Source organism: Mus caroli, unplaced genomic scaffold (assembly GCF_978045245.1).
Source record: "Mus caroli unplaced genomic scaffold, Mus_caroli_1 scaffold_13, whole genome shotgun sequence".
NCBI lineage: Eukaryota > Metazoa > Chordata > Mammalia > Rodentia > Muridae > Mus > Mus caroli.
In genome coordinates this window covers 37,131,546-37,156,895 of record NW_028227268.1, presented here as the reverse complement: position 1 = coordinate 37,156,895, position 25,350 = coordinate 37,131,546, and the positions used below count along the sequence as shown (strand labels likewise).

Below are 25,350 nucleotides of genomic sequence, written 5' to 3'. Positions count from 1 at the left end.
CACAACTTTTTTTTTTGTTTTGTTTTTTTTGAGCCAGTGTTTCTCTGTGTAGCCCTGGCTGTCCTGGAACTCACTCTGTAGACCTGGCTGGCCTCGAACTCAGAAATCCACCTGCCTCTACCTCCTAAGTACTGGAATTAAAGGTGTGCACCACCACTGACTGGCAAGCCTCAAAACTTGAGTGCAGCCCCTGCCCTAATACCTACAGAAGAGTTAGTTAACTCCCGAGAGTTGTCCTTTGACAGTTATACAGTGTGACATGCACATGCTAGCACACATGCACTCCTGCCTTCAAACATAGACAGATAAAAATAATGAAGATAGTTTAAAAGAAAGAGCCCCACATAGTGTTCTATGCCTTTAATCCCAGGCAGAGTCAGGAGGATCTCTTTGGGTTCAAGGCAAGCCTGGGCTACATAGTTCCTGGACAGCTAGGGGTACACAGAGAAACCCTGTCTCAAAAGAAATATAAATAAATGATTAAAGAAATACCACCCCCCAAAGTAGAAACCTGATTCCTCAAGGTAGGAGGAACAGAGGTCAGCAGCAGACCGCAGCAATCTTACTCTGTTACCACTTGAATTTTTACCAAGTGAATTAAAATAAAGCTTTTAGGTGGTGGACAGATGGCTTAGCAGTTAAGAGCACAGGCTGCTCTTCCAGAGGACCTGGGTTCCAGCACCCACATGGCAGTTCACAACCATCTGTAATTCCAGTTCCAGGGACCCTGACATTCTCTTCTGGCCTCTGAGGGTACCAGGCACACATCTAGTGTGCAGATAAACATGCATGCAAGCAAATATTCATATATGGGAAGTAATGATCTTTAAATTTAAATCACTTGTTTTGTGGGGTATTCTTGCGGCTGGATTTTATGTACACGAATGAAAACGCTCACTGTCACTGTTTCTGAGAGGTTCGCTGTTTATTTCATATGGTGCTGTTCATGAGCTTTTTGATGGACTTTGATATTAGTATCTCTATTATTCTGATTTTTAAAAATTAACAGTGTTTTTGAATAGTACGAATACCATAAATGTCTATAAATTTGATATTAAAGTGTTGGGGCTAGATGTTACAGGTTTGTAACCCCAGTTACTTACTTGTCTGAGGCAGATGGATGGTAAGTTCAGGGACTACCTAAGCAACTTAGTGAGATAGTGTCTCAAAACAACACAGTGTTGTAATGAACTTGAAGATGTGTGTGTGTGTGTTTGCCTTTCTGTCTACCTATCTATATGTAGCTTTGGTATTTTGAGACTACCTTTGTGATGCTGATCATCTTGGCAATCTTGTTGAGGCTCACCTGGCTCAGGCTTGTGGGTGCTCTTTCTGTCTTTGCTTGGAGTTCTGTATCTCTAATGTGGGCCACTCAGCCTGGCTCCAAAACTATATATATATAATATATATATATATATATATTTTTTTTTTTTTTTTTTTTGAGACAGGGTTTCTCTGTATAGCCCTGACTGTCCTGGAACTCACTTTGTAGACCAGGCTGGCCTCGAACTCAGAAATCCGCCTGCCTCTGCCTCCCCAATGCTGGGATTAAAGGTGTGCACCACCACACCCGGCTCCCGAAACTATATTTTATGCCTGCATATTTTTGTAGAAACGTCCCTTCTCATCTTTGAAATAGGATTTTATTGTGACTCTTAGGTTGGCTTTGAACTCACAGCAGTCCTGCTCAGCCAGCTCAGTGCTTTGGTTACTGCTCTGCAAACACATTGACCTGCTTTGCTTAGGTAAATTCTGTATGTGGAGTTGCTGCCTCAATGCTGCATGCATTTGTGGCTTAGACTTTTTTTGCTTTTTTGTTTTTCACTCTTGTGCATGGGTGCCTGCTGTGTGTGGGTCCGTGTTCTTGGAGGCTAGAAAATGGTGTTGGAGCCATTGGAGCTGGAGTTCCGGGTGGTTGTGAGCTGCCCAGAAGGGTGCCTGTATTTGAACTTGGGTCCTGGAGGAATATCAAGTAGCAAGTACTCTTAACCTGAGCTGCCCCTCCCTCTAGCCCTACCAGGAGGATATATTTATATTTTTGTTGTTGCTTTTTATGATGTGAGGGTTGTACTTGGATGCGGGGCAGGCAACAATTCTACCTCTGAACTGTACATCTCCAGCTCTCTAACTCCTTTTCTTGCTAAATATACGGAGGTTCTTGAGGGTAATGATGGTCACCTCTCTAATGTAGGTGGGAAAATGACATGTAAAGTAAGACAGGAAATGGCCCAGTACTGAGTAAGTTTGGTCCTCAACCTCCAAGGGCTTTTTGTCACCAACAGATGGTTTTTAGAAAAGTGCTGGGATCAAAGGCATATGCCACTGGGCCTGGCATTTTTATTTTGTCTATTGTTCCCATAGGTAACATGATCTTTCATAAAAACATTCATTAGCCATAACTTTTTCACTGTAGATGTAATGGAAGTGGGAATACTCTAGAGCAGCGGTTCTCAGCCTGTGTGTTGTGACCCCTTTTGGGGTTGAACAACCTTTTCACAGGGGTCAAAAATAATTCAATGCTTGGGGGTCAGCACAACATGAGGAACTGTATAAAAGGGTCTCCGTATTAGGAAGGCTGAGAACTGCTGCTCTAGAGTATAGAATTTGGCCCAAAAACATTATGGTAACAAACACATTACACTCATATTTCTTTAATATTTTGATGTAAAGTATTTGTTTAAGGGCCAGTAAGATTGCGCATCAGGAAAAAGTGCTTTCTGCCACACCCCTCACGGTGAAGGAGAGAAGCACCTCCCGCTAGTTGTCCTTGACCCCACATAAATGCCAATGCAATAAATAAATAAATGTAATAGCAATTTTAAAACTTGTTCCATGAACTGTTTATGTACCATTCTGGCTATAGGAGTATCATGTTGAAGAGTTTGTGGGGCAGGAGAATGCTGCTGCCGCCAGGAGCAAGTAGTTTCCTCGTGTGCTCCCGTGTGATGTGGATAAATCCTGGGCCTCTTTCATGGGGGGCAGGTGTTCTGGGTGTAAAGCAGCTCCAGTCTTGTCTTTAGTTCACGTGTTCAAGGTCTTGCCTTGTTTTTAACTCTGTCAAGAGGAAACACACAGGGAGATCAGTGTGCCTTCTGTATTAGTAGGGAAGTGACTGCATTCTGCTCCACATGCTGTTTGTTTACAGGTAGAATGAGGGGTGCTGATGATGCATGATGACATCATATTGACATGATGGTCCAGTCGGCTTAGTGGTGCTGACTGGATGGAGCACATTCTTTTGTTGGGACTTAGTTGGCTTTGACGCCCACTTGTTTTGGTTATAATTACAGGTATTACTCTGAATAGTTTCAAAGCTAGTTTGTATCATCTCTGGATATCTTGAAAGTATTTAATCCTCCACTTCTCCAGTTGTATTTGGGGAGGCTAGAGTGTCTTCTTGATGGACTTGCCCCTGACCAGTTGCATGCTGGTGAGAAAGAAGAGCGTTCACTTGGTTTGTGCAGAGATTTTGGGGCCTTCTCAGGCATTATCCCAATCTGGTGAGGTTAGTTTCTCATCTGAGTGGGAAGGTTCCTCTGCTTGTGAGTGGGACATTATAGTTTTTAATCTAGTTTAGCCCAATCCAACAGCTGTCCGTCATTACTTCCCAAGTAGGACAGCAGAAAATAGACCATGGCAATAAAGTAGTTCTTATTTTCATTTGTAAACCTTTTTATTTTTTGACAGCACTGGAGGTTGATGAGGGCTTCCTGTCTGCAAGGCAGGCCTCTACTGATGATCTTGTGCCACCTCTGAAGGGCTGGGCTAGACTAGCACGCAGTCCCTTCAGTTACTACACAGTCTCAGCATGGAGACAGCTTATTTGTTCAACAGTCCTAACCTACACAGTGGGGAGCTTATGTTGGTCAGAAAGTGGCTTTCACAGATCTTAGCTGATACCAGCTGATGCTTTTCAAACTACATCCAGACTGTGGGTCACTGTGCCTACTGTGTGCACACCACTACCGTTTGTTGATTTTAGTCAATGATTTTATGACTGTCAGGGCCTCATGGATGCTTGGTAGGGACCCACTCACTGACCTGTGTCTCTGGCAGCTGTTGCCTGATTTTATTTCATTCTCTCTCTCTTTCTCTTTCTCTTTCTCTTTCTCTTTGTTTTTCTCTTTGTTTTTCTAGACAGGGTTTCTCTGTGTAGCTCTGGCTGTCCAGGAACTCACTCTGTAGACCAGGCTGGTCTCGAACTCAGAAATCCGCCTGCATCTGCCCCCAAAGTGCTGGGATTAAAGGCATGTGCCACCACTGCCTGGCTTTTTCATTCTCTAAGTGTGAGTCTCTCCATGGAGACTGTAGGACTGAGGACTGCCTGATGGGAGAGGGCAGCATGGCAGGCACAGGGTCTACTCTGAGTCGACCATCACCAAACATCAGGTTAAACTTCACTTTTCAGAATTTATTTTATGAATATGAGTGTTTTGCCTACATGCATGATTGTGCACCACACCTGAAGAAATGGTGGCCATACTTGGCACTGAGGGAGGTAGAAGCAGGAAGATCAGGAAGGGCTTCTTTACCTTGCTACATTACTAGATTGAGTACTGCCTTTTAAAAACAAAAGCAACGCAGAAAAAGGAACATGTAATTTTTGTCTTTGTAATTGCAGAGCTTGGAGAAAGACTTTAATAAACACAAATTGACACAATTTATAATATAAAGAAATAGAGTTTTTTCAGTTAAGATGTACATGATGGCTCAGATAACGTATTTCCAGATGTTTCAGGAGGCTGGGACAGGAGGATCATGAGATCAAGGTTAACTGTGGGAAATGAGGAGACCCTGTATCTAGATTAAATTTATGAAACGGCCAGGGACGCAGATCTGTTGTTTAACACTTGCCTGGTGCCCCCTGAAAGTTATAATGAGCTGAGATATGATGAGAGATGGGTCAGGTGACTTGTACGGTAATCTTACCACTTGGGAGATAGAGATGTAATATCAGGATTTAAAGTCATCCCTGGCTACTTCTTGAGTTCTGTGAACCAGCTTATTTAAAAAGCCATATGCCCAAAACCTCAGGTTTGGTGGGTCATGCCAGTGATCCCACCACTCAGGAGGAAGCAGGAGAATCAGGAGTTCAAGGTCCAGGGGCTATAAATAGCCCCGTCTCCAGAAACAGACTTCTCTTTATAATGAAACATCGATTAAGATTTCTAATTTTGTTATTTTAATTTCAGGAATATTGAGATAAATATCTCCATGTTTATATAATTTTGGGAGATCAATACAACTAAGGCTCTTGTTAGTTTTGCCAAATTGTATTCTTGTAAAGCCATGCCATTTATATGTCCTGCTCATTCATTAACTCATTTACTTAGCAAAGATTTATTGATTGTCCATAACATGCCAGACTGCATTGAAAAGGTGCTGGGAAAACAAGACGAGCAAAACAAAGTCGTTCTGTTTTTGGAATTTCTATTCTTGGTACCTGGAAAATGAGGAAGAGAGTTAGCCATTGTGCGTTCTGTGTAGATGCTGACCAGAGTGATGCTAGGTGTGCACAGGCTCTCGGAGTCTCATGAACAGTGACGAAGGTGAGTATTTGCAGAAGGGTCATTCCAAGGCAGTGCAAGCTGCTGGCAATATGCTTCAGATTAGAACAGTAAGGCGTGGTCTTATCTGGAGCTCTGTGGCAATGTGAAGGTCAAGAGGAGGCCATGAGCAAGAAGTGGTGGTACCCATGAGGTAGGAGGCAGGAAGCTAGTGAGTTCCAGCTAGCCTGTGCTGTATATAGCAAAACTCTGTTTTGAGAGAGGGTGTTAAACCCAAGTGGTTATAGTGGATTAGGGCTTTGGCAAGGACTTCAAAAAATTTGCATATAGATCTAAGTTGAAAGATGCATATCTAACATCTGGATAAGCTCACTGAAATTTTACTATACTGGGGCTAGAGAGATGGCTCAGGGCATAAAGGTGCTTACTGTTCTTTCAGAAAAACCCCTTTGGTTCTCTTGCTCATAATTGCTTATAATTCCAATTCCAAGGGGGTTGGAATCTTCCACACATATGGTGCATATAATATCACACAGGTAACATATATACACACATTCAAGTTAAACAAATTACTATGTTTTCTGTACCTTATGTTTTATTTACTTATGTGTGTCTGTACACGTGTGTATGCATATACTACAGTGTGCCTGTGGAGGTCAGAAGATAGCTTGTAGGAGGAGCTTTGTCCTGTAATGTGGGTCTCAGAGATGAAACGCAAGTCATCAGGCTTGGTGGCAAGAGTATCTTCACCCGCTGAACCAATTGCCAGGCTTTCTAGCTTATATTACTAATTCTTGTCTGTAGGTGTGTCTGTGAGGCCAGGAGAGGGTGTCAGAGACCCTGGGGCTGAGGTCACAGGTGGCTGTGAGTTGCTGTGCTGGTGCTACAAAGTCCTGGAAGTCAGTTCTCTTATGACTGAGTCACACCTCCTGCCCTAGTTTATTCTTATTTATCTTACTCAGTGTCTGAAAGACATCAGCTGAGTCCATAGGATTGGGATCTTGTGTATTTTCCAGTATTTAGTATTTAGCTTAAGTTTCTTAAGTAAAATTTACATATAAATACATGAATCCTGCCTCCCCACCTTTTTTTTTTTTTTAAAGACAGTGTTTTCTTAGACTTAACAGGCTACCTTCTAACTTATGATCCCTTTGCCTAAACCTGCCACATGTTGGGATTACAGGAATACACACTTTTCCTGGCTCTCTCCACAACTCAGGTACAACTTTTTCTGAGTTCTGACAGGTTCTCGTACCTAGGAATCCCAAGTCTCTGTCCAGAGGAAGAGTAAGCTGGGTGATGATGCTCATCTCCAATCCAGCACTTGGGAGGCAGAGGCAGGTGATGATGCTCAACTGTAATCCAGCACTTGGGAGGCAGAGGCAGGTGATGATGCTCATCTCTAATCCAGCACTTGGGAGGCAGAGGCAGGTGATGATGCTCATCTCTAATCCAGCACTTGGGAGGCAGAGGCAGGTGATGATGCTCATCTCTAATCCAGCACTTCGGAGGCAGAGGCAGGTGATGATGCTCATCTCTAATCCAGCACTTGGGAGGCAGAGGCAGGTGATGATGCTCATCTCCAATCCAGCACTTGGGAGGCAGAGGCAGGTGATGATGCTCATCTCTAATCCAGCACTTGGGAGGCAGAGGCAGAAGGATCCCGGGAAATCTGAGCCTATTCTGGGCTACTAATAAGGAGATACTGTTTCATGGAAGAAAAAGATGGTGACCATGACATTGCTCAAGGAAATTACCTGTCCCCAATGAACGTAGGTTCCACTCTGTCTGCTCGTCCTTACTGTACTCAAGTGCACCCCACTGTAGATTCCTTTTGCCTGTTGTAGAGATTCTTACACCCTTATGGATTATTTCCTCTGCGAGTTTTTTTTTTTCTCTACATGTTGTTTCTGAGAGTCTGTCATGTTGTTTCTTTTAATTCTATTAAAGTTTCTCACTCTGATTACTAAAAAGAAAAAATATTTGTATGTTGGACATTGACCCTAGAACCATATGCCAGGTACTCCACCACAGCACCCACCACCTAGCACCCTCTCCAGCCCCCAGTCCACAGCACGGAGCCACACCCGCCGCCCACACCTCCTGCCCACTCTTACTGGTTTTCAGTTTCTGGTTGTTATGAATATATGAAGAATATATGAAGTCTTGGGGAATCCTAGACTTACGTGTATGCACCCATCTCTCTTTGAAACTGCCTATGTGTGGGTTTGCTGAGTCATGTGCTTGGAATGTGGTTGCTACCATTTTTACACTTCTTATAACAGTGTATGAATTGTTCCACATCCTCCCGATGTTTGATGTCATCTATCTTCAGAATGTGAGTATTCTGACGGATGAGGAAACTTGAGAATTTAATTTACTGTTTCCCTGATGACTGATAATGAGCACTTTTTGTGTGTTTTTCCTCATGTGTCTTTTAGTAATATTCTGCACAAAATTTTCCCATCAAGAAATGTTTTTGGGGGGCTAGACATGGCTCAGTGGTTAAGAGAACTGACTCCTCTTCCAGAGTACTGGGATTCAATTCCCAACACCCAATGGTGGCTCCCACCTGTCTGTAATCCTGTTCCAATGCTTCTGGCACCCTCACACAGACATCCATGCAGGCAAAACACCAGTGAACATAAATTATTAAAAAGAAAAAAAGAAATGTGTTTTCCTTTTACTACTGACCTAAGGGTCCCCATCCACACTGGGTCTTAGAGGATATTGCAGGATTTTGAAGAGAGGAAGACACTGCTAATTCTAAGAGTGAGAAAGCTATGGGCAGAGCAGATTTCAGGGACAGGATAGTGAGTTTGATTTAAATGCGTGGGCCACAGTCTGGTGAGTGACTTGCTTGGTATTGATCGCAACAGTGCAGAAAACAGTACCTGCTCTATCTGGAGACTTGTATCTCTGCTGCTGCACAGCATCTGACTTTATTTGTGGGTTTTAGAAGTGTCTGTGCTAGGTAGGAGAGGAAGCATTTCCATATTTCTGCGTTATAAAAAGGGTGTGAAGAGATTGTGAATATGTTGTAGGCATCTTAGAATAATTTAAGTGTTTTTTTTTTTTAAGATTTATTTATTGTTATGTCTAAGTACACTGTAGCTGTCTTCAGACACAACAGAAGAGGGCACCAGATCCCATTATTGATGTTGTGAGCCACCATGTGGTTGCTGGGATATGAACTCAGGACCTTTGGAAGAGCAGTCAGTGCTCTTAACCGCTGAGCCACCTTTCCAGCCTCCTTGTTTCTTTTTCTTATTGGGAACTTATTGGTAGACAGGACCACATATAGCTCGGGCTGGTTTTATTTCTGTGGATGGCCTTGAACTGAGATTGCAGGTCTGATCACTATGCAGTATTGGGAATGCCACTAGGGCTTTTGCATGCTAGGCCAACATTCTACCAACTGAATTGTACCCCAGTTCCCATTTGTGTTCTTGGATATGAATCCAGGACCTGGTGGATGCCTTGCATATCATGGAGGGACATTTCTAGCTCTTGTTTTATTTTGTCTAAGGCAGAGAACTCCCTTATGTCTATTGAAACATATTTGCAGTTAAAAGTTAATTGTGGGAATGGGAATTTGTGGATCAGATGTAAGCTCTCAGCTTTTGCTCCAGCACTTGCCTGCCTACCTGCTTCCATGCTCTCTGCTCTAATTTTCAAGGGCTCACCAATGGAACTGTAAACTCAAAATTAAATTTTTTTTTTTTTAAATATGTTGCCATGGTCATGGTATTTTGCCACAGCAGTAGAAAAGTAACTAAGATGCTGTTATTAGTAGAGTATGATTTTGTAGTGTCAAAAGTAAAAAATAAGAAAAATTAAAATCATTCTAGCCGAGCCACATGGCTCAGACCTATAATCTCAGCATTGAGGGGCTGAGGAAGGAGGAGTGCTGCAAGTTCCAGGCTGTCTTAGATTACAGGTGAGACTGTGCCTCAATAAACTAAACCGAACGCCTCCACCCCAATAGCTCAATGTGTTGTGTAGTCTGTCAACAGTTTTCATTGACCAAACATTTGGTTGGGGGTTTGTTGTGAGAGGATTATGAAAACCCTGAGATTTAGAAGTCAGTTTCTCCAATTTCTTGGCTAGCATTGGTGCTGTGTGATATGAGTTGGCATGATAATAATGATAATAGCAATAATAATACCAAAAATAATGTGTACATGCAAGTGCATGTATGTGTGTGTTTGTTGTGTTAAGTATGCACATGTGTTGTGGGTACATGTGTGTGTACATGAGTGTGCATGTGAGTGAGTGAGTGAGTGTGCAAGTGCTCGTATCCATGTCTGCATTCAGAAGCCAGAGCAGGACTTTTGGTGTTAGCCAGGATATCTCACTAATTGGAACTGTACATTTCGGATAGACTTGTTGGTCAGTGAGCTCTCGGCCTACAATACAGTCACACATCATACCTGGCTTTTCCAGTGAGTACTGGGGATTTGAACTCAGGTCTTCATGCTTGTAGAGCCAGTGTTCCTGTCTACTCTGGGCCATCTCCTTAGTCTTTGCATCACTTTTGAAGAAATAAAATTTGAGCGCCTGTGATCCCAGCTACTCAGGAAGCCAGGACTGGAAGGCTCAGAGTTTGAGAGTTTTGTTCTTTTTTTTTTTTTTTTTTTTTTTTAATCTATGTAGGGTGGGATGTATGGTATACACAGGTGATCCCAACTTATGGTGGTGTGGCAGAGGATTGTGAGTTTAAGACCAGCCACAGTTAGATTGTCAAGCCTGTTATAATACAAACAAACAAACCAAAACAAGAAAGCCAACAAGCCGGGCGTGGTGGCGCACGCCTTTAATCCCAGCACTCGGGAGACAGAGGCAGGCGGATTTCTGAGTTCGAGGCCAGCCTGGTCTACAAAGTGAGTTCCAGGACAGCCAGAGCTACACAGAGAAACCCTGTCTCGAAAAACCACCAAAAAAAAAAAAAAAAAAAAAAAAAAAAAAAAGAAAGCCAACAAGAGGCTAGACAGATGCCTCTGTGGTTAAGACCACTGGTTGCTTTTCCAGAGGTCTGGGGTTCAATTCCTAGCACTCACATGGCAGCTCACAACTGTCTATAACTGCATTTTAGGGGATCTGACATCTTCACACAGACATACATGCAGGTAAAACACCAATGTACATAACACAAAAAATAAATAAATCATTATAAAAATAAAACCTTCTGGGTTTGCAAATGTTATTGAACTTTTCTTTTTTGGTTTGAGCCAGAGTTTCCATTTAACCGAAACTACTCTCAAACTTGGCAGTTGTCCTGCATAGCTGTCCTTGTGTCACTGTGCCTGGTTCTGTCTGCGTGTGCTTCCGATGTTGGACACTAGGTGGCACTGCCACACCGATCTCCAGAAAGCAGGACCTGAAGCTTAACTCACGTTAAGCTTTGCATACCAAAACCTGCAGAGCAAACACATGAGGGCATATTTGAGGTAGAAAGCAATTAGTCCATTATTTATTAGAAGCTATATGCCAGTAGACCTTGCCACATTGAGATTGTTAGCCAGGAAACGTTTTTATAGGTTTCATTTGGGAATAATATTAAGTTGGTGATTTGAGTGCATTGGTAAGCAGAGGTTTGGAGTCCATTCAGGCCGCCTATGCTGTTGTTGAGCACAGGGCTTATTGTGTTTGTTCTCTGCTTTCCTTACAGGAAGGAGAAGTGATGGGCAGGTCTGTACTGGGTGTCAGATAGGATAACAGCATAGACTAAGGAACATGTTGAATCTGCCCAGATTATTGAACTGAAAGTTTTTCTATATTTTTCTTTCTTTTATTTTTTTGAGTCAGACTTTCCCTCTAACCCATACTGGTCTCAAACTTTTGGCAGTCGTCCTGTGTAGCCTCCCAAGAGCTGGGGTTATAGGCGTGTGTCACTGTGTCTGACTCTATAATACATTCTTAAAATTTTTATTAGTTTCTTTTATTGACATTAAGATAAACATACAAAGTAATGAATGTCATTTCTGGCATCTTTAGATATTTGTCCTTGCTCTCATTCCTTCCTTCCCCTGTAGTATGATTCCTAAGGCAGCCTTTTAGACAAACCCACCTGTGTATTCTAATAGCATTATGCAAATGTTGCTAATTTGTAGGCTGGTTGTTACTTCATAATTGAAGTTTATCCTAAGTTGGGATCTTTCTTAAATGAGAGCCCCCCCTTTTCTTGCTTTCTAAGAATATGTATGTATAGTTGATTATTGTTTTTGGTTTTTCGAGACAGGGTTTCTCTGTATAGCCCTGGCTCTCCTGGAACTCACTTTGTAGACCAGGCTGGCCTCGAACTCAGAAATCCGCCTGCCTCTGGCTCCCAAGTGCTGGGATTAAAGGCGTGCGCCACCACTCCCGGCTGTGGTGCATGTTCTTGAATGTGCATGAGTGTGTGTTTCCATGAGGAGAAAAAAGGCATGGGCTCTTTTTCTCAGTTGTTTCTCTGTCTTAATTGCCCTGAGAAAGGGTCTCTTTTTTAAACCAGAAACTGCAGTTTCAGCTCTACTGTCTGGCCAGGGTGGTCTCCACAGCTGCCTGTGTCTGCCTCTCACTGTTGGGCAGAAGTAAATACGTCTTGAAAAAGTAGACTGGAGGAGGAGGACGGAGTTGCTGTATGTCCCATGCGTACTCGTGACTCCTGTTTACCAACAGTCTACAGCAGAGTGATGTGGTTCACATGTTATTGCCACCCATAGTCAGGGTTCATTTCAGTGCTGTATGAGGGGCTTTGACAGATGTGCCATGACATGAGTCACTGAGCATTGTTCACTTATCTCCCCACACCTTGAATAGAGGCCATCATTTTTCTCATTACTTGATATTGTATTTGGCAAATGTCATTTGCCATACTTGGAGTGACTATTTCAGATTGGTTTCTGTTATATTGAATATGCAGGCAAGCATCCTCTGTTTCTTCTTTCATGAATTGATAGTTTATAGATGTCATATACCATTGTAAATATAGTTTATAATACCACAAGCTATATAAAGCTCATGTTTATAGTTTGACTTTTTCCTTGTGTATGTGTGAGTGTGCACGAACGCACACAGACAAGTAAGTGGAACAAACACACTGGATGACATTTAAGGATCCTTTTCTTTCTCATGTAGTTCCCTCCCCCCATGGGTAAAACAGTCATTGTCCTGACCACAGATTAGCTTGGCAGTTTTAAACAATTTAAATTTATGCAGTATGGAGTCTTCCTTGTCTTGTCTGTCGTCTTTTGCTCAGTGTATATTTTAGATTCAACCCATTCAAGCTGTAGTACAAAGAATGAATTAGAGGCAATGAAGTTTGTGTGCTTGAGTGACTGTGAAGTGTTTATGACAGCTGCTTAGGCCAACACCCTCTGTAATGGTGTTACATTGACTTCTGAGCACCTTCCAGTCTGCCTCCTGGCACACATGTCAGGCTGTCTGAGTGCTTTTGCATTAACATCTACCCCAAGGAAGATCTTTTGACTACACAAGTGTTAGTTGCAAATGGAAGATACCATTAGAGCAGCTTCAAAGGCCCGATACTTAGATTGGTGTGTGCTGAAGTCATGGCTGGGGCTGTGAGGTCTGGATCAGCCGTGCGTGCTTAGCCAAGGGCTACATGCCGCTCTGCTTTCCTCCTCTGGAAAAGCAGGCTGGAGGGGCAAGGTCAGAGCTGCCTCAGTGCTTTCTCAGTGTGTGTGAAAATTTGGAAGTACGAAAGTATGAGTAACCGTTCCATTCATTATTTATGTTCTGTGGTTTTCATACTGTTCCTGAGACTCACTTCCTTCTTGCTTCGAGTTTTGTGTTTTGTTGTTAGTGTCAAGACCAAAATACAGACTGGCTTGCTGTCTCCTTCATGTGGTCAGCAAATATCTGTTCTTTAAGTTGTAAGTTCTCACAAATACACATTTTAGGTGGTTTTTGTGGTTTGTGTTTTCTTTCTTACTGGCACAGAGTCTGCTGTGGAGACACTGACACTCTGGCATCAGCCAAATCATTTGTGGTTGGGCAGCAGAAATAAAATAGAAAATGTATTCTCCTCTTGTCCCCTATTGTAGGAGCTTGAAGGACTGCCCTTGTCCTGCAGGGATGCATTCCTCAACCGTGCCATCTTTTTTTTTTTTTTTTTTTTTAAAGATTTATTTATTTATTATATGTAAGTACACTATAGCTGTCTTCAGACAGTCCAGAAGAGGGCGCCAGATCTCGTTACGGATGGTTGTGAGCCACCATGTGGTTGCTGGGAGTTGAACTCTGGACCTTCGGAAGAGCAGTCGGGTGCTCTTACCCACTGAGCCATCTCACCAGCTCCCCAACCGTGCCATCTTAAGGCTCTGAAATCGTCAGGCAGAGCTGTAACATGGAACACTGGCCACACCTGGTTAGAGCAGAAAGCCTCCCAAATAAAAGCTATCAATTAGGTTTCCCTTCAAGGTGGTTTCTCACTGTGATGCCAAGGCATCATAAATTCTTCAGCTGTGGTGATCCTCCTGCCTCAGCCTCCGCCTCCCTAGCTGGGTATTACAGTTATGTGTATATGCCTGGCTGAGAACTGTAGGAGATGCTGGTGTCTTTTGAGGTTGAAAGTTTTGGGTAGTTTTTCTTCTTTTTTCCCTTAATTTTTATAGTAAAAGTATGATCCCATGGTCCATGCAAGGATTGGTTGCAAGAATCCACACTCCTTCCAATATATATAAAATGTGTAGATACCTCTGCCTTCTTTATAAAACTGTGCAGGATATGTTTTGTTTGTTTGTTTGCTTTGAGACAGGGTTTCTCCGTGCAGCACTGGCTGTCCTAGAATTTATTCTGTAGAGCAGGCAGGCCTTGAACTCAGAAATTCATCTGTGTCTGCTCTCCAGAGCTGGGATTAAAGGCCTGCACCACCCCTGTCTGGCAGACTGTGGCATGTGCATATAGCTCAGCCACATTACCCTGTGTTCTTTAGGTCACTTCTATGTTTTTATACCTAGTACAATGTCAAGCCTATATTAACAGCTATTAGGTGTAATGTTTCAGTAATAACAAAGAAGTTATTTGTGGTCAGTACAGATGTGTCCACACCTGCTTTGGGATGGTGTTGGAATGCAGATGATGCTGTGGCCACACAGGGCTGACTGCACAGCAGCAAGGGGCACAGGGTATTCCAAGCAGAGTCTGTGAGCTACTATTATTTGCTTTGTGATTGCTCTGGCTACATAATAGCTAATTAAAATCTCCTTGCGTCTGTGGTACTGAATAACTGGTCAGTCTGCCTCGACTCCTTAGAGCTGTCATTGTAGCTATGTGCTAGCTCATGCGTGGCCATTTTGGCTTCTTTACTGAGTTATGGAGCTATGATGATGCCCACCATTGCCTTGCCCCGTCGTGATATAAATCCACTTTTCCTTTTTTAAATTTTTTTTTTGGAGACAGGGTTTCTCTGTGTAGTCCTGGCTGTCCTAGAACTCACTTTGTAGACCAGGCTAAGCCTTGAACTCAGAAATCCGCCTGCCTCTGCCTCCCAAGTGCTGGGATTATAGGCGTGCGCCACCACTGCCTGGTAACCATTTCTCCTTAATGCAAAAGATTTTTGTTGTTACTTTTCAAGGTAAACTATAATGTTATAGTTTTCCTTTTAAGCAATTTTATTCAGTTCAAACAGTGCATCATTGTTAGCAGTTTGTAAATTGATAATGGCACAGTAGTCTATATGGAGTTTATGAGACTTTTTGTTGCTTTATGGATTTAAGTAAAAATATTTTTAGGTTTATTTTTTACTTTATGTTTATGGTTGTTTTGCCTGCATGTTTCTATATGCACCATGTAAATGCCTGGTGTGCCTATAGAGTTGAGAAGAGGGCATCCAGTCCTTTGGAACCAGAGTTGACTCACCATGTGGATGCAGGGAACTGAACCTGTGCCCCCTGGAAGAGCCAGTGGTCTTCATCTCTGCAGCCCCAGAAATGAAGTTCTGAAATATCAAATTTTCTTTGCACTCTTTCCTTTCCTCTCTAGTTTTTGCTTTTTTATGTCCTTCCCCCTTTGCTATTAGGGAAACATTAATTTTGGGGTTTATAATGATTTCTCATGTATTCTATATACATTTAAATTATAGTTTTCAAGTAGTTTTAGGTTTACACAGGAATTAAACTGAAAGAGTTTAATTCCTCACTCCATCTTTCTGTTAGTAACATCTCCAATGACTGTGCTGTGCCTGTTCCAGTAGATGAGCCAATGTTTACTTTGTTTTCTTAAAGAATTTTCATATTTTTATTTTGTATGGCTGTTTTGCCAAATGTATGTCTGTGCACCACTGAGTGCCTGGTGCTTTTAGAGGCCAGAAAAGGGTTTTGGGTCCCCTTGTACTGATGTTAACAAAATGCTGTGAGCCACCATGTAGGTGATGGGACATGAACTCAGGTCTTTTGGAAGAACAGCTGATGCTTTTAAACACTGAGTAAATTCTCTGGCAGTGGTCTTTTGTTCTTTGAGACAAGATTGGCTGGAACTTGCCATGTAGACTAGGCTGACCTGGAACTGACAGATCTTCCTGCCTTTGGCTCCCCTGAGATTAGAGGCATGTACTACCACACCTGACCTAGTATGGATGTTTTTAAAACCAGGGCTATAAAGTATAGGTGATAACAGTCCTATGATTCCATGAATTAGGTTGGTCTTAATAATGTGTTCTTTCATATATTTGGATACATCTATAAGATATTTACGACAAGATTTAAGAATAGCGACTTAAAGTCACAACCTGATAAACACTAAGATATATAAGTGCAGTCATTTGTCTTTTATTCCCACAAAAACCAGATCCTTGGTTACGTCTCATTTAGGATTAATTATGTACTATATGCTTTAAACACACAGTCTTATAATAGTCACATTGCTATAGATGTTATTTTGCTTACTTCAAGGCTATTCTGATAGCAAATTCATATATTTAATAAACATAGTCGAGTTGTTTGAGTGCTGACCTTGCTGTGTGTGATTTGGGCAGTAAGAGTAAAACTCTGTAAGGAACACAGATGTTCGCTGTTTTGCTGTCCACGACTTTCCCAGGTGGAGTTAGAGCTGTTCACTTCACTAGACCACTCTGAGACAAATGGAGTTTTTGATTTAAAGGCAAAATGTGCTTGAGATAACCTTAGAAATTCTGTGTTCCAAGTCTCATGGCTCACATAAAAATTCAGATTTTGGATGTTGGGAAAATAGCTCAGGATTTTCTATGTAAGCAAGAGGCCCCGAGTTAAATCCCAGGCACCCATGTGAAAAACTGCCTTGAACTACTTGTAGTTCTTGTGTTGCGTAGGCAGAGAAAGGCAGATCCTGGATCTTAGGCTCAGTGGCCAGCCTAGCCACACTCTCCCCCAACCCATACCCATCAGAGGGTGGGGCCTGGGCGCTAGCTCAGTTTAGGATTACCTTGGATTCTCTGTGTATCTCAATCTGGTTTTAATACTGTGTCAGTCTTCCTACCTCACCTTCTCAGTATTGGGGTTATAATGATATGTCACCATGCCAGAAGCCATTCTGAATCCCTGGGTGGCGCCGAGCTCTGCATCTTTCTCCACCTGCCTCTCACGTGCTAGGTTTAGTTGTGTGACACCCTTGCCTGTTTCTTATACCTGCTACAGTCTTTAGGATTTTATCGATCTTTTCTCAGAACCAGCTTTTGATTTCATTGATTTCCCCCCCCCCCATTGATTTCCTTTTTTCAGTTTTATTGATTTCATTTCTAATTGATGTTTACTTGTGCCTACTTGCTTTGATTTGGTTCTTTTCTCGTTTCATAGGTAGTTTTAAGTTTCACAGTTAGAGCCTCTTTTTCAGCTCTGTGCATTTAGTGGTATGGATTTCACTCTGTGAACTGCATACCACTAGCTTCAGTTGGGTTTTTATTTTCATTTAGTTAAAAATGTTTTCAAGCTCAGCTTGGTGACACATGCTTATAATCCCAGCACTTGTGAGGGTCAGGAGTTCGAGGACAGTGTGGGTTACATTAGACTCTGGCTCAAATAAAAACAGAGAAAATAAACCATAAACAAAATATTTTTTAAAAAATTTGAAACTTTCTTCTTTGAACTTTGTGTTGTTTATAATTTGGTTGCTTAATCTCACTAGTGTTTTGTTATTTTCCAGATGTCCTGCTGTTACTAATTTCTTATGTAGTTCCATTGTTGTAAGAGGGTTTCTGTTCCTTTAAGCTTGTTTAGGTGTATTTATCATCTATAAGGTGAATACCTCAGGTTTCACAGTTTCTTTATCAAGCACAGTGTCACAAAACCAAATGTCAGGGTGGCAGGAGATTGGTTCTTACTGTATTTAGAATTAAGTTAAGGATTTGTCTTCCTCAGAGGTGCTGAGATGAGTCTCTGCATCTAATTGGTGTTCTGTGCTGTCAATCTGCCTCTGCACACGACACATTCAGGATCACACTTGAGAATCATCTGGCGTCACAAACTCATAGTAAATGCTGTTAACTTATATACTTGGTTTGGGGCTGACTGGCATATGCACAGGTTGCCTTCATGCTTTTCATTCATGAGCTACATAAATCTCTTATTTCAGCTCTCTATTAGATTGGCTCACATCAGTGGCTGAGCAGAGTGGGAACAAAAAGAACCCTCATACTTTGCTAGTGGACTTGTGAAGTGATGTGACAACGTTGGAAAACAGTCTTGCTAATCTATGAAAGCTGTGTTTATGCCTACCTCTGTGTTTTAAAAACACTATTGATTTGTGTTGTGTATCCTGCCTGCTTGTATGTGTATACATCATTTGTACAAACTCGTGCTCATAGAGGGCATTGGATCCCCGGGACTGAGATTACAGATGGTTGTGAGAAATCATGTTGGTGTTGGGGATCAAACCTAGGTCCTCTTTGAGAGCAGTCAGTGATTTTAAACTGGAGCCTTGTCCCGTGCTCTGATCTTTATTTTCAAAAGATTTGTTTTATTTATATGAGTATGTAGCTGTCCTCAGACACACCAGAAGAGGACATCGGATCCCATTACAGATGATTGTGAGCCACCCTGTGGTTGCTGGGATTTGAACTCAGGACCTCTGGAAGAGTAGTCAGTACTCTTAACTGCTGAGCCATCTCTCCAGCCCCTCCTTTTTATTTTATTTTATTTTTACATTGAGACAGGGCTCACTATGTAACCCTGGCTGGCCTGGAACTCAATGGTTCACCTGCGTCTGCCTCTTGAGTGCTGAGATTAATGGCATGTTTTACCATGCCCGACATATTTTTAATTTTTATTTGAGCATCTCTGTATTTGTATATACATAGTGATATCCACAAAGTCAACAAAAGGCATCAGATATTCTATTACAAGAACTGTGTATGAGTGCTGGGAATGAAACTCTGGTCTTCTGCAAGAGCAATAAGTGGTCTTAATTCCTGAGAGGTCTCTCCAGCCCCTTGGTCATCTTGAAAATGGAAGCAACTATATTGATAGGTCTCTGCAGAGGGCTACATACACATATTCACTGGAGCTATCTGCAGTAATATCACAGTTGTGTAATCTGTGTACTAGATACGACTGTGAAACAGTACAGAAGACCTAGATCTTATTTAACTGTAACTAAGGAACAAATTGGGAACTTGTTATAGTTATAGAGGGAACTTGTTATAGAGGACAGTGTGAAGATCTGGAGGCAGTTAGGGGTGCAGGCATTCACTCTAATAAATGCAAATCTCATTAATATCCTCTGTAATAACACATGTTTGGGCTGGAAAGTAGCTCACTGGACAGTGACTGCCCGGCAGGAGCAGTGGGCTTGCCTTCCTATCTGGGATCAGTCTCCAGTGTCCTCCCTTCCCCGTTAAAGGTTAAAGCAGGCTAAAAAATACTAACAACAGTAAGCTTTTTGTACCCTGGTCTTCCTGTGTCGCCAAAGATGTTTTTTAGCTTATATGTAAGAGATTCTCCTGTTCCAGCCTCTCGATTGCTACAGGTGCAGGCACTGCTCCTGGCTTGGAACCACTTTCTACAGAGCAGATTCAGTTGTCTTTTTACCAAAGTTTATTTGCGTTTCTGTTTAGCAAGAAGTTGCAGGGCGAGAGATGTGGCTCATGGTTGAGTCCTTCTTGGTGTGTACAAGGTCCTGGGTTCAATTTCTAAAAACTCAAAGAACCATTACTGTCAGTTTTTGATATTTAGTATTGTACAGTATTGTAAAATAGCACAAATAAAATGGTATAGATTGCTGTAAATTAGATGATATCATGGTGGCCTGGCAGGTAGTCCACTGGAAGAATTAGTGAATTCTTATATAATTTTTCTTGATTTGTTTGTACGATTGTTTGGTGGAATTGGATATTGATCCTAGGGCCTCACGTTACATAAGCATCCCCACACTGCGCTGTATCCTCTCACTGTTTATTAACAATGTTGTTTTTGGGCTGGTGAGATGGCTCAGTGGGTAAGAGCACCCGACTGCTCTTCCGAAGGTCCAGAGTTCAAATCCCAGCAACCACATGGTGGCTCACAACCATCCGTAACGAGATCTGGTGCCCTCTTCTGGAGTGTCTGAAGACAGCTACAGTGTACTTACATATAATAAATAAATAAATCCTAAAAAAAAAAAAAAAAGAAACCCAAAACCCTCATTCTAAAAAAAAAAACAAAAAAACAAAAAAACAAAAAAACAATGTTGTTTTTGAGATAGGTTCTCACTAAGTCGCCTTGGTGATTTTTGACGCCACTTTGTATAGTCCAGCAGGCAGAGCCTGAACCTGTGACCAAGAAACACAAGACCTGGGTCTTCTGAGTGAGATCACAGTAATGCTCATCAGCCCAGCTGCCTTTGTTTGGTTTTCGTTTTTTGAGACAAGATTTTGATCCACAGCCTAGGTTGCGCTTGAAACTGTAATTTCAAAGGTTTCAGCATCCAGGTGCTGGGTTGTAGGTGTGTACCAACCATTATGTCCAACTTTCTCTCGTGTCACTGTGGTGGCCAGGAGGCTGGAACTCTGCTGGTTCCAAACTAGAAATGTATTCGAGGCCTGTCAGTGGTGGGATATGGAAAATCATAGTGTTTTCATCCAATGAAAGAAAGACTTGTAATCACATTCATTGAATTAATTTATAATCATAGTAATGTGGGAGAGGTTCTACAAGAGTATAGTATATGACCCCAGTTACACTGTGTCCAGTAATTAAAATGTGTGCCCACTCTTGGAAGTTAAGATGTGGTTATAACTGGGGAGGGATGTGACAAGCCTTCTGAAGCCTTGTAACTTTTTGTTGTTTATTTATTAATTTTTGTGTCACTTTTTAGTCTGAGCTGGTGTGAAATTTCTTGTATAGGCAAGCTTGGCTTCCAAGATGTGGTCAAGATTCTCCTGCCTCTGCATTTGTTACCAGCCTAACTCATTTTTTTGAGGTGTATGTCAGTAGCATAGATGCTTTATTCATCAGCCTGTACATGTATAACTGATGACACGTACATTTTAAATAGAAAGTTGTCTGTCAGTGGAGTTTGCCAAAAAAGTCTTTTCGATTCTAGTTCTCTGTCTCTGCAGGGCAGAGCACCGTGTGTGTCCTGGGGCTCACCTGGGAGCCATTCTGTTGTCCATGACACACCAGGATTTCAGAGCAGGCTGGCTCTCAAAGGTCTCCTGGATCATTCTGTGTGTGGATTGCTGTCTTTTGCGCTGTAATTTCTTTTTCCTTAGATTGAGTTGTGAGATTCTAAACTTGTATTCCCCTACTCCCTTCCAGTTTGGTATGTAATTTGCATATTTTCACCATGCGAAAGCTATTTTCTATGGTTGGAAAAGATTTTTTTTCCTACAGTGTGAACAAATCATTCTTTGTTCTCCTTATTGTGCCTTCAAACTGGTACGTCCGGTTTATGCCCTAAACAACAAAAGTCTGTCATCAGAAATTAAATGCCAGCAGGACAAAGGCGGAGACCAGGAGGAACTCTGGGAGGGAGCAGCCTCCTGTGTACCCTCCTCTCCAGCCTAGAGTCCTGGGTCCATTCACTCCTGCCCTTGTTGTTCAGTTTAGAAGTAAGCTTGCAGCTCACTTTTCAGGCCACACGCTCTCCGTCATTGAGATTCTTTGCCATTTTCTAAGATCTTTTTTTCTGGGAAGCCCAAAAGTAGTTTTGACTTAGTTAACATTGTTTTGGTATTTATTTGAAAGCAAAGTTACCCATGAACATGCTGGATGAAAGTATTAGAGGCAGCTGGGAGCCATCCCCGTCTGTCTGTGTGCTTTCTGATGTGAAGGCTCTGTGTCTGGCTATGCGGAGTAGTGCTGTCTGCTCTCAGTGTTGTTCTCATGGAGGATTTTCATGGACGGTTTGGAGGATTCTTTCCCGGGAGGCTGATACTTGTGACTTATGTTCCGCAGTTAGAATTATGCTTCTGATTTCAGCAGGAGAGTCAGGCGTCTAGGATGTCCCCAGGTCTCTGTATATGACACAGTGCCTCCTCCTTTCCCTTTCCTTTTCGGTACCTGAGGATTCTAGCTCAGCTCCCCAACTCAGTGTGGGCTCCGGCAGTGAATGTGGGGGTGCATTTTTGTTACTCCTCCTGGTTTTTGTTCTCACCTGTTGCTGTACATGTAAAGATGTGTTCAGGTTAGAATAAGGAGGTTGCTTCGTTTTGAAAATTGTTTTATTGTAAAGCTTCATGTGTTTGGATTTTTTCTGTTTTCTGCTCTAGTGTATTAAATTCAGTGAGGACAAACATATTGTAATTATGTTGAGAGATTTTAAAACAATAGTATATTGGAGCACAGAGGCTCAGGGAAATAAGATCATATTTTTTAACATTAGAATTTTGTTAGATCGAGCCAGAAAGTAAATGCCTGCTCAGGCACATGGAAATGATAGTACAGAACAGGAGATTTCGTGTTCACATTGTAATTTGTTATGTGTATAAATTTCACAAGTGGGATTTTTCATTACCCTTATTATTATAACTTTAAGTTTTACCTTATTTTTAATTATATGAAAATAGACTTAATTATTTTTTATCTTTACTGTATTTTCAAAATTAATTGCTTACTCAACATTCTCTGCTTTGCCCTTCTTTGTTTATTCTCAAGAGGTGGAGACTCAGAACTTAACACATTTTTAATAGAAGTAGACAATACCATTTCTTAGTCCATTCATATATGTGTGTCTAGAAACCAAAGAAGTGGTACATTTTAAGATTTCAGAAAAATGTATGATTGCTGCATTGGGTGGAAGATTTCACCAAATAATTTCTTCCAGTTTTTCATTAAACAGTTTCCTTCTCATCTGTTGTTATAAGATGGAGACTTGAGCCCCACTGTGTTTTGCTCATGGGTTTTGTTACTGAAATGGAAGGCTTGTGGAGCCCTGGAACCCAGGCCTGCTTTCTGACTTCTTAGAGCCTTTGGGTAGGTGGTGCTGTTGTAGCACTGTCTGGGCTGGGGTTCCTCATGGGAATATTTACAGGAAAGGAAAACCCTGCAGCTCACAGCTCTAAAGGGTACATAGGAGAGCCTCGGAAGATGTGAGTTCTTTCTCTCTGTAAGAGCTCCTCTGAATATATGTTTACTTTGGAAGGTTGGCCAGCCCTTTATAATGGTTAGATTCTTGGAATTCTAAGCCACTTGTTGAGGAAAGCCTATTAGAAAATCAACAGTGTGTATCCTCTATGAGATACTTCTTATGTCTATTAGATTTCTTGAGTCTTTAGGACCAGTTTTATAATGTGTACAGTTTTTTATGATACTGTATATTTTTTCCATCAAACATTGGGTAGTTACTGCAGTGTGTTAGAGACCCTATTAATAACACCTCCCACAGTCAGTCTAGAAAATTGTTACTTGCTAATTCTATTTTAATCTGCTCGGCAGATCAACCAGTAGTTGAAAGGCATTTTTTTTAAAACTTGATGCACACTAACATACCCCTGGAGAAACAGAATACTGTTGTCTTTATGTCCAAGCATTGAATCTGACCTTACCAAGGGAATGGACAAAGTGGTTGATCTTTGTTTATATTAGAAGAGATGACTTCCAAAGTTGCTTACAACTTTATTATTCCCTTATTTACAGAATATTGCAGTCGGGGAGGTCCTGGTTTTTTGTTTGTTTGTTTTTGTTGTTTTTAGTAGCCATTTTTGTAATCACAAAAGAATGTAGCTGATAGATTTGAATGATTTACTGAGACGAACAGTTCTGGAAAGATAATTGCCTGTAATGACCAAACTTGAATATTGCAGAACAGTCTTGTAGCTCCCTGGCCCTAACATGGAGAGTGAGCCCAGGGACTGCACGGACTCCTCATGGCTTAATGGAGAGAACTTACAGACTTACAGAACAGACTTTTTTTCAAGTTCATACTAAGAAAGAATTCGAATGTTTTCCTGAAAATGCTTATGATGATTTAAGACAGTGATGTATTTGATGTGCATGAGGAACCTATAATCCTAAAGTATTGTATGTGTGTTTCTAGCTAATCACAACAAAATGTAGATGTTGTTTTTCCCTAATAGCGTTGTGACCCACAGTTTAATATGCTGAGATATTTTCTGCTTTCCCTTATGCAGATCAGCGGGGAAGCCCAGGAGCTCTTCTCTGTACGACATGGTCCAGTCCGAGCAGCTAGAATCTTGCCTGCTCCACAGTTGGGTGAGTGTAGCCCTTAAGAAAAAGCAAGTCACACGGTTTCTTTTTTGTTGGTTTTGGACCACAGACAGCAAGCATGATAACCCAGGACTGCTTTGCTGCAAAGGTCCATTCTGCCTCTCTCCTCCCCCAAGACAAACCCTTAGTGCTCTCAGTTGCAGGGAAATAGGTAATCTTAACCATTTCAATATGGCTATTCACTTTCTGTTGTGGTTTTGATTTATCTCCATCCTCTTTGATCTCGATTTGGCCTGTGCCTTTGCTAGCTATTTCTCCAAGCCGTCTTCTCTCCTGGCTTTGTGGGCATCCTTCTGGGCTGCCTTTGTTCTGCTGCTGGCGTCCTTCCTTCTGTGGGTATTCCCCAGGTCTCCCCTGCACGCCTCTCCCTTCTCAGTTGGACTTGCTGCCTCAGAGAGCTTGCTTTTCAGTATTGTCTCTGCTGTGGGTCAGAGCCTTCACTGTGGCAGAAAGGTGTTGTGGGCTTTTAACCTTGTAACTCTTGCTTTTATGGCAACTGCTTCTTTAAAATATTATATTAGTGTATAGTCATTGTAGAAAAGAATGAAACTTTTTGACATCTTTGTGTATACAGTGTTCTTTGAATCTATTCTCCCTCCATGTTTCCTGCAAATACTGCTAAATATTACGTATGCTGTATTTATGTAGAAAGGTCCCAATGTATGTTCATATTTAATTTTCTGAGTCTTTCATATTATGAGATCAGAGAAAGTTATTTTTCCTTGTTTCATATCTTCACTAAAGTACATTTTACATGTGTTGCAAATAATTATATTAATCACATGGGACACTTTAAAGTTTCTTTAAAATAAGGATATAAAATATCTTAATTCTATTACCATCTGAAAGATTATCCTGAAATTAAGTATCTCATTAAGACTTCATGTAGCTGTTAATTCTCTAAATTAGTGAGAGTGATGCTTACTAAAACTTAGAGCTTGATTCTGCATACGTAATTTTAGGGATAATGTAATTAGATTTTCTTTAATGAATTGGGAAGGACAACTGGACACTACCCCACAGTCATGTGGTTTTCCCCTTGCAGTTCAGCTGTGTGCCCCTCAAAGCCTCATCTGTACAGCTCCCCCCACCCCCCATCTCCCTTTCCCCTCTCCCTCTGTTCTCCCTACACTTGCTACTTGCCCTGGATTTTCATGGGTATTTTTCTTGTGTTGCGTTTATATTTTTGTGCAGTGTTTTGACATAGAAGGTTCTAACAGACG

General features: G+C 41.6%; 1 protein-coding gene across 8 annotated transcripts in view; it reads left to right on the top strand.

The window, feature by feature from the left end:
- The window catches only part of Bcas3 (BCAS3 microtubule associated cell migration factor), a 481,599-nt gene that overhangs the window by 17,990 nt on the left and 438,259 nt on the right, over positions 1-25,350 (top strand). For all 8 annotated transcript variants that reach the window (XM_021178140.3, XM_021178141.3, XM_021178147.3 and 5 more), the window contains exon 7: positions 24,031-24,112. In XM_021178140.3, coding sequence (XP_021033799.1) covers positions 24,031-24,112 — 82 coding nt within the window. The remainder of the gene's footprint in view (positions 1-24,030; positions 24,113-25,350) is intronic.